Genomic DNA, 12556 nt, shown 5'->3' with positions numbered 1-12556 from the left:
GCTCTACACAATCAATATGCATTTGATCTCATTTTTGCTGTCAGTAGGGCTTGTTTCTGGATATAACATTCCCGACAATCTACAGGAAATCTACAATCAACATAAAGTGCGTCCTTTTCTGATAATTTCGTTGATTTACTCTTGCTGACGCATTTAGACCGAAGAATGCAGCCATGTCCTTGCGGATGGATTCTCTCCCGGGGGTGGTGCCGGGGGGAATGAGCAGTATTGTGGTGACATTGGTGGTGCCATCTTCCTCCATTCCACAAGTGGTGGATTTGCAGACATGGATATAGACTGCGATGGTACAGATGACTCCGGGGGCGACTGCGGCAACGACCCTTCTGGGCAGGGCCAAACCTCGTTCCAGTCCCAACTTGGCGACTATGGTATATCGGACCTGAACGCTAAGGTGCATCCATATGTCGTGTTTGGAAACACCAATTTCGACCCGCAGGAATATGGGATGGAACCTCTAAGCGTTATGGCCGTCGTCTGTGGCGGCCAGCTGGTAAGCTCGACGCCACTTTGCTTGGGACATACAAGACGACACTAACATAGGCTTTAGCATTATGGCATCTGGGGGGATACAAACGGCGGAGACCTGACAGGAGAAGCATCTATCTCGCTCGCAAAGCTATGCTTCCCGGACGAAGGCATCAGCGGGGATAATGGCCATACCGATGACGATGTCTTGTACCTTGGCTTCACTGGCTCCAATGCAGTCCCCGGAAACAATGCAGATTGGGCCGCTGAGAACGCGCAAGCATTTGAGGAAAGCATCAAGGGGTTGGGTGATGAACTGGTTAGCAGCCTGAGCTCGTAAATCGGAAGCGGACACCACCTCTAGAATTGACATGGAAAACATTATTATATATATACCATAGAACTACAAACATCCCAGTTACAACACTTCCTGCACCCTGACTCCTGACTGCAACATCTCGAACCCTAATTGCCGCATCTTCGAGCGATCCACAGCCCCCGCAGGATCGAAGAAGACTCTAGGCTCCTCCATGCTGTTTGCAATCTCCTGCCATCGAGAATCGTCGCCAGGAAATCCGTCCCACGCGGCGTGCACGACTACCGCACTACATCCGGCACACGCTGTCTCCAGGGACTCTGCCACCGTAATGCCCTCCCATTGCGTGTCAATCAGCCGGAGCCCGGATTCTATCTGTTGGCTGGAGGCACGGCCGTCGTATGTATTCACCGTGACGCCACTGCGTCGCAGCTCCCGAATGAAGCTTAATGCTGTGGGAAGTTCCGTAGTAATCCCCAGCAGAGCGATTTTCCGCTCACTCAAATCCCCCGAGAGACAGGCGACGACTCGACCCGCAATCCGTCGATGATGGAATTCTTCCATTCGGAGCACGCAGCGCCAATACTCTGCCACCTGCTGCAGGCCCAGTTCTCGCGCCAAGTACACCAGGCATTGCACCTCAGTGAGCGACCACGTCTTCCCGCACCCCATGAGAGGCGGAAATCCCGCCATATCCGATACCTGTCGGACATCGGCGCCTGTACACTCGCAAAGCGCGCTTATCGAGTTAAGGCTCGCGATCTGTTGTGCGATCAGGGCGTTCGCCGCGATTTTACCAACCTCGGATGACCATGCATCCATGGTGATGATTCGATCTTCGGGAACCCAGGGGATATAAAGGCGCTTCAACGCAGTCAAGGCTTGGGGGGACATATCTTCGGAATATATATGACCGATAATGACCCGCGGAGGATAGAGGAAGTCCTGGACTGCTGTTCCGGGGACGATGAATTCGGGGTTGGAGAGCACATCAAACGAGGCGGTTGGAGAGGCAATGTTCCGCAACTGGTGATCTTAGAACTTGACCATAACACTCACTACTGGATGGGATCCACCACTCACCCGCTTCTTAATCTCCTGCACGATACCGCAGGGTGCCGTGGTCTTTTGGACTATGATTTTATGGCCCGTCGAGACATGTGCAATGGCTTGGATGGTAGATTCGAGCCGGGACAGGTCCGGCTTTGTGGTTTCATTATCCTCGACACAGAATTAGCCTCCTGGCGATGGTGGAAGATGATGGGTGGAAACCTACGAAGAGTGCAGTCTGGGTCTCCAGACACAGAAAGACGAGATCCGCAGGGGCTATACCCGCATGGATGTCAGTCGAGAAGGTCAGATTTGCTAGTTTCCGCTGTCGCTTCTGCGAACCGCTTAGTGGCCCACGGCTCGGATCTTGAACCGAAGTAGTGTCTTCGGTGCATTGGCTTTCTCGCTCCACTAGGGCAACAGGGTCGTCATCGAACATCAGCCCTTCTAATCCCGGTTCGAAAATGGGAATTTTATCGGACTTCCAGCCATCGATGAGACGAACATCATCGTCTACCAGATAGAACTGAACATGGGGGTTTTGAGACGCGAGGACAATACCAGTCACCGCACCTAGAAACCATAAACTGCCGTCCAACCTACAACGTGAAGAGATACTCACCAACTCGACCAGCACCGACTATACAGCATTGACGGACGTTTTCGACTTTGAAGCTTTTTTGGGTTTCTGCTGGCCTATTTTCCACACTATCCGAAAACGTGTGTCCCTTTACAACAACACGGGGCAATTCCTTCTGTTCGATAGCTTTATAACGGCGCCGCGAAAACAGCAGCGTCAGGCCTGCGAGGACGAGCAAGAACGGAATGAACGCCATCATGGCTAAGGTCCTCTCCCTAATTCTTTCCCTTCCTTTGGCATTTGGTTCCTCGCATTGTGAGGGTTAAGTCACAGCGAAAGAGTACGCGGAGAAGGACATGCCAAAAGGCGGTCTACTTTCCTGTTATTTAGCCACATCACCATGACCGCTTGTCCTAATTCACGAGCTTGGGTTGGCGTAAGATGTTATCCATAGTGCGCCGACGTGGCCAGCAAGCTTTGACGTTGGTTTGTCTGCGTTGGCTGATATGATTGGATAGTGCCTTATAGATTCGCAAGTCAGGCTGAAATGGGTTCTTTTTTTAGATCGGACCTTCAAACGTGTCCAACTTGACTCGCTGTGATATTGAGCTTGTGGTCAGTCAGTCCAATGTGGAAGAAGAGAGAAGAGCCATTTACAAACGGAACTGATGTTCTCTTTCATTGCCATCATAAATGTTTTCTTTTTGCTCCCAGGTTCTAAGAATAATCAATGTACATTCTCTGACTGCCATTCCGTCTCCCGGGTCTCTTCCAGCCCGACCAGAATAAGCCACGCAGGAGACAGTGATATTCCACGCTCTATCAAGTACCAAAAATAATTGGGTATATAAACACCACGCAAGGACGCGAAGTCAACACATATATACTAATACATTAGATATCGAGAAATTAACCGATTCAGGGTGCCTAGTTCAGGGCTCCTATGCTGCCAGTAGCCCCTAGGACAGATGAAGGACAAATGCGCCAATGATCTTCCGGTACTCGGAATTGGTGAAGCCTTTCGGGGGCCTCGATAATGGTGGCAGTGAGGTGTGCGGCAACGTGGAATTCTGTGTGGCAATGCAACAGCCAGATGCGTAGAAGCAAGTCAGAATCTCATCTCATGTTCACACGGAGGCAAGGAGCACTTATCAATATTCTTCGCACGGAACCTGAACACGAGGTGAGATTTAGGCTCCACCATTATTGTGTCTCGACGCAGTGGTGTGGACGAGATGTTGGGAAAATATCCTTCAAAGTAGCCGCCATATGTCGTCCCACGCTGTATAATTTGGGGAGTATGGCCGTGGAAGTGCCATGCATGTAGATTGCTGTGGAAGTTGTTAATCACGATTTCAACTACCTCGCCATATTTAACAACATAAGGATTCGTAGAACCGTAGATCGAGGGGTCCGGTGCCTGCTCTGGAGTTGCCAACATAGCAGTGTAGAGCGTTGGGACTGTGGGCTCTTCGTATACCTGGTCATTAATTGTAAACGCGGCGATCCTGCCCTGAGACGCCTGGGAGATATTCAAAATGATCTGGCGGTCAACTGGCTCCAGCCGTCGTTTAGGCTCATATGAGACGAGGTTCAGATCATTGAAGAAATCAACGCTGGCATCGGTGACGTGGATGGTTGGAGCCGGAGGGAGTGGCTTCTGCTCGTCATATACTAACCACGCTGTCCCATTGGGATTAAACCCGGCAGGGATTGATCGGTTCTCATGCACAAACATTTCCACGATATCCATTGCATCCAGGATCCCGTAGTTCCTACTTGTATCATCTTTGGTGGTGATAAGTACGCTCATGCGTTGACCGGGGGCTATTCGCATGAGCTGCGGCGGCAAGTAATGCGGGTTCGTGAGAACTCCGTCAACTTCAACGATCGTAATATCGTGATCCTCGAAAGTGACTGAATGTCCAGCCCAGTTCCCCATGCAAATGAGGCGAATCAGATATGTTTTTCCAGGATCGACTTTCAGTCTTGTGTTGGTTGCCTCGTTGAATAATATGGCATCCGGGGTAGGCTCTACTCCAACTTCTTCCATCTCATCTACCAGCTCCCCCATTTGCTTGTGATACCAGTCCGACACAGTAACGGTAATCTCTTCGTCATATTGAAATGGCAGAGGTTTCGTATCATGCAATATCAGGGGACCGCGAAGTCCGTCGGGATACTGACCCATCTGGTGAGAGTGATACCAGAAAGTCCCCGTTTGATTCACCTGGACATTCCGGTAAGCTTAGCCATTGATGCCACTCAGATGGGGTATTCAATATTGGAAGGCAGTGGGATATACCTGGAAGTCGTAACGCATATGTTGGCCTGGTTCAATAGGGCACTGTGTTACACCATTGGCACCATCCATCTCGGGGCTACCAAACTGGTGCATCCCATGCCAATGAATTCCGGTCGACTGATTTCCAAGTCCGTTATACACATCTGCAATCAGCCGATCACCGAGGTGAAGGTCGACCTGAGGACACGGCCATTCGCCATTAATGCCTATCACTGGACGTTGGAAACCATCGGGTCCGGCATTGACCCAAGTGAGTTTCCAATTCAAGTAGACATCTTTGCAGAAAACCAGCTCTGAATGCCACAGTAGGCATAAGGCGAATAGCAGCCAGTTCATCTGTATAGTCCGGTGGTGCCAGGCTGCAGTCCACCAATTTTAATGACGAAAAGTTAAGTTTGTGGACGCGCAAATGCAACAGGCTACTTGACATACTTCGTCCGGGAGAATTAAATAAGTGGCTTGGATGGTGTAATGTAATCAGACATCCCTTGTCCTCTGACATAGGGCTACCCGGTCCCACGAAGAACCATGGCTTCTGAATCAACATCCGGAACACGAGTACTGTCCTAATTCAGTAACCAAACAGCAATACGCAGTATATTTGCGTTCATCCAGGCACAATTCCACGGGGAACGTGGAAATACAGACAATAGTATGTGCCTTGACAAGACTCGGTCTTGTTCCTATTTCCCTTAGTGAATCAATCAAGGGATACTCTCAAATGCCCCTTACCGCACTTCGTAACGCTTAGATTTTTTTCAAACCGGAATCGTTGCGTGAAGGTTTATCTGAAGTAGTTTCCAATCCCTTTATAAGGAGCTTGATATTAGGATTGTCAGGAAGTGATATCTAGGTCCAATGAGCAATACATAGCGAAACTTCGCGTGTTAGCCAATTACTATACCATGTTTCAATGGCCAAAACCCTAGGCCCTATCCCACCAAGGGAAATGCGGAAATGTTTCCTAGACTCTTGGTGCACATGTTTGTATAATACTGAATTGTTTATTCTCCGGTCAACGTGTCGTTTGCCAAATGAAGCGTGTTAGTTTTTTTCTATACGGAGTACTCGTCTCCCTTCCTAATATAAACAATTTGCCTTGCATTAATCATTGCATGCAGGGAGACGAGGAATGTTGCCACCGAATACCGGTTCTTAGGTCTATCGCCATAGCCAGCCATTGCACAATAAACTTGCTATAACTGGTTTTGCACCACCTCTGGAATGGTCATAAACCAGTTTATGACTAGCGATTATAGGACATGAGCCGACTGGGCTTCTCAACGAGACTTGACAAAGGATGAAAGGGTGGACTTGGGAATACCATGTACGCTCCACTCTAGTCAGGCTTGTCCAAGCCCTAGTTGACATGCTTTATGCCAGATAGGAACGTAGCACGAAACCCTTGGACAGGCGTAGCTAGAGTGTAAGAATCAGACGTGTCTCATTTCCCCGACAATCCCCCCCTCATGGTAGCTCGAAGCTTGAGACTTGCTGCGAGGGCTATATTTAAGGTCCATCCCCGTGGAGAAAGTCTCATCCCTATCTTTAGCTGGTTAAACCCCTGCCGCCGCAAGTTCTCTGGTAGCTGAAAACATCTAATTCCCAATCTGGACATACAACACAACACGCACCTCAGTCTCTCCATACTCGAGCCATCAGCAACATGGCCAGCAAAATGAATTGGATTCTGGGGGAGAAGTTCGACACCGTCTATCCACACAAAGGGTCGATTAAGGCGCTGTGGGAAACAAAGTGGAAATTTGCTGTACGTCGTGGACCAGTCCCGGCACACGAAAAAACTTCACTGGATTGACCAAAACAGTGTGAAAAATCGGTTTACCCTTTCCACGATGGAAAGTACGAGGATTTCGCTCCAATATTCGAGAAATTAATCGCGGTAGGCCATGCCAGCCATTACTGAATAACTAGGTCAAGGGCTCACAGCTCGTTAGAACAACATCAATGACGCATATTCCGATGCATACACTGAAACGTTTCTGCCTTTTGCTGAATCCCTGGAACAGAAGGCATCTGCAGCCTTCAGCCGCGGCGACTCCGACAAAGCAGCCGCGCTGCTCCGCCGAGCCGCCGTCGTGTACCGTATTTCTCGTTTCCCTTATGTTGCGCCAAACGAGACGGGGATCAAAAGAGGCGCATTCGAGCGGCAAAAGCAAGCGTACCTGAAAGCCGCCTCGGTCTGGAGCCCACAACTCAAGGAGGTTATAATCCCACACCCGCATCGAGCAGGCTTGGACGGCTCACATATTCCCATCTACATTCGCGTACCAGAAGAAGCGAGCCGTGACAGTCCAGTGCCAGGGGTACTGATTATGACGGGCCTGGACGGTTACAGGCCCGATAACAGCCAGCGTTCCGACGGGATTATCAGTCGCGGCTGGGGGGTTGTCATCTGTGAGATTCCAGGAACAGCCGATTCCCCGGCCGACCCGGCCGACCCAGATGCTCCGGATCGCCTTTGGTCCAGCGTGCTGGACTACATGGCTTCCCGATCCGATTTTGACATGTCCAAAATCGCAGCGTGGGGCCTCAGCGCGGGTGGGTTCTATGCAATCCGTGTGGCGCATACACATCGTGAAAGATTGGCGGGCTGCATCGCCCATGGTCCCGGATCGCATCACTTCCTGGACCCCGAGTGGCTGCGCAGGGTGGAAGACCATGAATATCCATTTCAGTGAGTGACTGTCTACCCCGGCTCAGGCGCTATGATATTGATTCTCTTGCGCAGGATTGTACGCGCGTGGGCAACAAAATATGGCTACGATGACCCAGAAGACTTTTGCAAGAATGCACAGCAAAAATTCTCGTTGGTTGAAACAAAAATCGTCGATCAGCCTAGCTGTAGGCTTCTTCTTTTGAATGTAAGGAAAATCCATCCTTCGTGAAGAGCCCAGCTGACTCTTCATACAGGGTGTGGATGACGGGGTCGTGCCAATTGAGGACTGCCTTATTCTCTTCAACTATGGCAGTCCCAAAGAGGGAAGGTAAGGAGACGCCTTGGGTGTTTTCTCTGCTCCAAATAGTAGAGGACGAGCTGCTGCTGATGGTACACAGATTCTTCCAGGGCCTTCCCCATATGGGTTATCCCCATAGTCTTTCCCCGTCGTACAAATGGTTGGAGGGCATTTTAGGATCACCCCCGAGCTCCGTCAAGAAGTAAATGCACGTTTCGTCGCGGTCAATTCGTCGTAAAGTGCAACCCAGACAGATACAGACGACATCCAACCGCACCGCACAGCTGCTTTATGCTACCACATTATAACAACCGTGTGGTCTATCAAGCCAAGTCTTTCTTTTCCGATGATGAAGATTATTTGCCATGACTCTACATATCGTGTTTCCATCCCATTGTCTTTTACACTGTGCGTTTATATTCCAGAGCCGTCTTACCTGGAGATGGCATCTTATACCCTGCCCTTCTATTGGGGCAATCACGTCGGGTATCTCTAATCCATGTTTCGTAGCTGGAAGTGCAAGCCATTGCCTTGCATACAATTCTATATATATGGCCATGCATGAGTCGGCGAGTCGTCATTTTTAGGTTACGCTTATTGAAAAATTTCATGCTTTGCGAATGATTCAGGATTGCTACGTAGAATTCGCCATTATTGCTGCCGTCTCTTGAGGGGAGTTGCCATGATTGAACTTGACTGTCGACTCGATGTATAACCTAAGGTCTTGTAAATGGATGAATATAAGCCATTTCCGAGGTCATGGCAATAATAGCATGACATGGGTCAACCCGAAGTCGAAAGACGCACTCAAAACCCTACGTATATATTTGTACAGGTGTTTTAATGCAAGTTTATGCAATTTGGAGGGTTAATGAGACCTGGACTAGAAGGAAAGGGAGCTTCCTTCTGCTATCGACAGGATTCAAAATTCCACAGGCTGTCAAGCGAATAAGAGCTATCAAGAAGGTATTTTTGGTCATTCATACACTTGCTGCTCATGAAACAATGAATCATGTCAGGGCACAAGCGGTTCTTGCTCTTCTGCTGGATGAGCCCCCCAAGGAATCTGGAGACGGCTAAGAGCAATATAACCGAGAAAATATGCAACAGATGCCAGCAGGAAAGGCAGTCCAATCCATAAACTACCCAGGCGCAGGCCAAGACTGAATGCGTATGCCAGAAATGGACCGGAGGCTACTACTCCAACGGACATTGCCGCTGTAATAGCTGAATACAGCCTTCCGACGTGATCTGGCGGCACAAGGGATGTGACAAAGCTGCGACACGTTACCGGAAAACCTGCGCCAAATGAAAGAAAGATCATCCCGATGACGAGAATAACCGGGGATGTGGTGATTGCTACAATGAAAAAGCCAATGCCCGAGATGAGACTGGTCCCTTGGGATAACCATAGGTCTTTCCACTTTCCATGGAGGTGAAGATAATGCGTAATCCACGAAGACAATCCTGGCATAAGAAACAAAAAGCTTGCCATCGTGACGGCGCCTCGCAACGACACCAGGAAGCTAGACTGAAGAGCCATTAGAATTTAGACTCTGGATGTGAAAACTTCATAAGTCGAGGTTTCTTACGCTGGCAAGGCTCCAATCAAATTTCATCGAGCTGTACTGGAGAAGCAGAGTGGTAGATTGTTTACCCAGAGATGTGATGAATAGCGCAAAGAGAGGGCTTATCATCCCCGGAGGATTGAAAAGAAAGCGGCTCGAGTCCCGGACTGCACGAACTTTGCTTTTTAGATATTTTGGCATGTCGCGTTTCGCAGAGACCAGCTCGGAGCCCTCCTCTTCTTCACCAAGGATGGCTGAAGAGCAGGTATTTGCTTGTGCATCAGCGAGACTTTCTGGCAGAAAAACGACGGCAAACGAGCCAAGAATGGAGATTCCCAGTCCCAGCATGAATGGCAGCCATGCATTATATCTCATCAACGATGCGCTGACCGGCGTGGCCAGAATCTCGGCGAGAATCGCTACGCTGTTTAGCCGAAATAAGGCGGTTGCCCTGTTAAACCGTCAGTCAGTGGGCTAACTCGTAGGGCAAGATTGGCGAATGGCACATTTCATCCCCCGAGAACAAATCTGCGACCATTGCGAGGGCGATAGAGGTGAGGGTTAGATCTCCTCCGCCGACGATTCTCCATACTCCCGAAACCCATACTAAGCGCAGTGGGAGGATATTCGAGTACAAACCTGGCAGACGATGTCTTAGCTAAAGTGATCTTTATTCACCACCCGAGATCCCTTACAAATTATTCTAACCCAGCATTCCCCCAGGATAATGCCTAGCATTCCAAGAGTAATAACGGGCTTACGGCCCCATTTGTCTGCCAAAATCCCGTAGGGAACTGACAAAACAATCCCTTAAAGCGACTCGCGATCAGCCCGTGACAGTTGCAATTTTTAGCTTGACCCTCTTCAACATACCAGGTAGCACATCGAAAGTCTCCTTCCATCCATTAACCAACGCTAGTTCGCTCTGGACCGGCTCGGACTTGCACAGATTCACAGGAGGAACCGCAGGGGTGGGCTGATTGGTATTAGCCAGGTAATTACGGCATATAATGTTTTCGAAAATATCTGTCTGTGGTACGATTGTCAAATATAAGCCAAAATCGACCGCTAGCACTAGGATCGAAGTGATGACCAGCACCCGCAGCTTCCCAGGTTTTTTGGGCCCTAATATAGAAGCCGGAGGGGTATCTCCAGAGCTCAACAGCGGTGTGTTTTCATCTTGAGTGCGAAGTTCATGAGTTGGGTCTGTCATTGTGCAGACATGTACTGATAATTTGTTCGCCTGACCAGGGAATTTTGTGGTGAAGAGCCCTGCTCCCGCGGGTTACATTTAGGATTGCAAGGTTTTTCACCAGGATTTCGGAGGAGAGATTGATAGAGAAAGAACTGACTGCGCTGTGCTTATATTATTAGTCCAACGTCCCTAGATAATCACATGCTCAGGGGTTAACTTACTGGCATTGCTTAGGCGCACCGAAGTGAGCTAGGTGCCCAGTAAGATGGACGAAAAATCTGCAAAAGAACGGCGCAAGGATTTCACTATTGGGCCAGAAAGGAGGCTATTGTGGAAGCCAAGTAATGGACAATGAAGATGTTATCTTGGTCCGAATCCACTAATGTATATCTTGTCTTATGTCTTTAGGGTAAGGTGGATAGTAGAGTTACACTCTTTGTTTTGACTAACAAATAATAAAGCGCTAAGGTCATACTTGACTGACCCGCACAGAAGACAAAATTCAGGCTAGATACGCTTCTCCTTGCTATATCTACCAGAATCATGGTTGCCCTTGTCCCGCAAGACCCGCATGCCGAGTGTGATCGGCATCTTCCATCGTACTGTGAGTTGTTTCGTTTGACCCATACATATAGGGCTTGCTCGAGAAGCATAACAGCACCAGCATCGGGGGCAGTTGAGTACGAAACATACACATTTGAATAATGTCAGAGAGTATTTCATGTATCGCGGCCCGTCTACTCCTGATAGCGAAATTTGTATAGGGCTATATGTCTCCCTTTAACTACTGAGATTTAATAGCCACATCGTTGACGCCTAAATTGAGCTGAACTTTAGCTGCAGTCTTAGACATGTTTCAGGTTACCATGCAACAAATCAAACAGCAGAGGCTTATCACTTTGAGCCATGTCCTAGAAATTGATCTTTTTTTTTGAATGAACGGTGCGTGTTTAACATGCGCCAGTGAGGGGTTTTAGGAGAATCGTTGCCAGCTCAAATATCTGACAGCATAACGTACAATTTTGGTGTACAGTATCCATGAATTATTGAGGTCAACGAATACAATATCCGGACGAGATTTTCCCCAATCCAGAGTAAAATTAATGAGTTCCCCAATGTGCTTTCTACTCTTCCGCGTCAAATATGGCGTAAACGGCTAACATGGTACCAACGGAGCTTCAATCTTCATTGCTATTCCGCGTTAAACTCGATTTGTGTACAATACTAGGGGAACATCCGTGGGGCATCAGTTCAGGCCTGTAATGAACCATCTCCTCCTCCGTAATCTTCACTTCTCTGCCTTGACACAGTACGCCCACATAGCAGTTGTATTACAATCCTAACCTCGACTCGGAGCATAGCAGATCTTCGCATTCTCAGCCGTCACAACAAAATCACATACAAGTGCCATGTGGCTAGCTCTAGTAATGGGGCTCTGTGAACCTGCGCAACGGCTGGTCTGTGGCTGTGGAAAAGGTCTAAATAGTATTCCAGGAACGCTTTATCATGTAGTAATCTTCGAGGGATCCATTACTATTTTCCTGAAGAATCATACAATGGAAACATCAGTCGATATCTGCTTGTTCCACGGCTGTATGTATTCCCGGCGGAATAGTAGTGTAAATTGCATTGTAGACATCTGGTCGATTTAAGGTAACAGGGGCAACGTTAGTGCTGGGGGATGGATGATATAGTACCAACTCTGACCTGGGCTTATTTTGCAGGTGGATATTCGATTCCCTGTCCTCGAGACTTGCAGGGGTTTGACAGAATCTCCAGTAGGTTAAGTTAGGCCAGGTACGGATGGGCCACCTCTCCTGAGAATATGGTGTATATTCAGATGAATGGGGGCATGATGACGCAGTTCAATTAAACCCAGAATCGATTTGAAACCGCACTACATAGCAAGTATTTAGGTATTGCATAATTTCATCTCTTATGTAAGGATTATACTTGACATCGATGGTCTGGAAAGGTCCAAATCCCAGGAAAAGCCACATAGTTAGCGCATTCAAGCATTAATCACTCCCCATCCTACTCGGTATTTTCATGCAGAATTACCAATGCGTCGACCCTCCAGC

At 48.6% G+C, this 12556-nt stretch overlaps 5 protein-coding genes across 5 annotated transcripts; 2 read left to right on the top strand and 3 right to left on the bottom strand.

Annotated features, from left to right (window-relative positions):
• Positions 1-16: 16 nt before the first annotated feature.
• P175DRAFT_0533502 (glycoside hydrolase family 75 protein) lies at positions 17-826 on the top strand (the record flags this gene model as incomplete). Its single annotated transcript, XM_040900061.1, has 3 exons — positions 17-106; positions 158-511; positions 569-826. The coding sequence occupies 3 exons, from the start codon at positions 17-19 to the stop codon at positions 824-826; spliced, it is 702 nt and encodes a 233-aa protein (XP_040750474.1).
• On the bottom strand, positions 701-2710 carry ugd2 (putative UDP-glucose dehydrogenase Ugd1). The gene is made up of 4 exons (XM_040894761.1): positions 2475-2710; positions 2079-2425; positions 1886-2023; positions 701-1828 (listed from the first exon to the last, which is right to left on the bottom strand). The coding sequence occupies exons 1-4, from the start codon at positions 2689-2691 to the stop codon at positions 905-907; spliced, it is 1626 nt and encodes a 541-aa protein (XP_040750473.1). The 5' UTR covers positions 2692-2710; the 3' UTR covers positions 701-904.
• A 649-nt stretch (positions 2711-3359) lies between these two features.
• Positions 3360-5073, bottom strand: abr1 (multicopper oxidase abr1; the record flags this gene model as incomplete). Its single annotated transcript, XM_040894045.1, is given in 3 exon segments — positions 3360-3547; positions 3564-4662; positions 4738-5073. 3 exon segments carry the CDS (start codon positions 5071-5073, stop codon positions 3360-3362), a joined length of 1623 nt encoding a protein of 540 aa, XP_040750472.1.
• A 1342-nt stretch (positions 5074-6415) lies between these two features.
• ayg1 (heptaketide hydrolyase ayg1) lies at positions 6416-8124 on the top strand (the record flags this gene model as incomplete). Its single annotated transcript, XM_040898979.1, has 6 exons — positions 6416-6505; positions 6563-6637; positions 6693-7432; positions 7487-7619; positions 7669-7742; positions 7813-8124. 6 exons carry the CDS (start codon positions 6416-6418, stop codon positions 7916-7918), a joined length of 1218 nt encoding a protein of 405 aa, XP_040750471.1. The 3' UTR covers positions 7919-8124.
• Positions 8125-8463: 339 nt separating this feature from the next.
• P175DRAFT_0517402 (MFS transporter) lies at positions 8464-10585 on the bottom strand. The gene is made up of 5 exons (XM_040898978.1): positions 10154-10585; positions 9976-10089; positions 9787-9919; positions 9305-9731; positions 8464-9243 (listed from the first exon to the last, which is right to left on the bottom strand). Exons 1-5 carry the CDS (start codon positions 10491-10493, stop codon positions 8728-8730), a joined length of 1530 nt encoding a protein of 509 aa, XP_040750470.1. The 5' UTR covers positions 10494-10585; the 3' UTR covers positions 8464-8727.
• Positions 10586-12556: the final 1971 nt, after the last annotated feature.

The sequence above is a fragment of the Aspergillus ochraceoroseus genome, assembly GCF_002846915.1.
Source record: "Aspergillus ochraceoroseus IBT 24754 chromosome Unknown P175scaffold_6, whole genome shotgun sequence".
Taxonomy (NCBI): domain Eukaryota; kingdom Fungi; phylum Ascomycota; class Eurotiomycetes; order Eurotiales; family Aspergillaceae; genus Aspergillus; species Aspergillus ochraceoroseus.
This window is presented reverse-complemented; position numbering and strand designations above follow the sequence as displayed.

Bases quoted from the DNA above. Each gene is read 5' to 3' on its own strand.
- ugd2 (XM_040894761.1), bottom strand. From the start codon at position 2,691: ATGATGGCGTTCATTCCGTTCTTGCTCGTCCTCGCAGGCCTGACGCTG. The intron at 2,024-2,078 runs GTAGGTTTCCAC...TTCTGTGTCGAG, and splicing joins AGACCCAGACTGCACTCTTC to GATAATGAAACCACAAAGCC. The intron at 1,829-1,885 runs GTGAGTGGTGGA...TAAGATCACCAG, and splicing joins TGCAGGAGATTAAGAAGCGG to TTGCGGAACATTGCCTCTCC.
- P175DRAFT_0517402 (XM_040898978.1), bottom strand. From the start codon at position 10,493: ATGACAGACCCAACTCATGAACTTCGCACTCAAGATGAAAACACACCG. The intron at 10,090-10,153 runs GTATGTTGAAGA...AGTCGCTTTAAG, and splicing joins GACTTTCGATGTGCTACCTG to GGATTGTTTTGTCAGTTCCC. The intron at 9,920-9,975 runs GTAAGGGATCTC...ATCGTCTGCCAG, and splicing joins ATGCTGGGTTAGAATAATTT to GTTTGTACTCGAATATCCTC.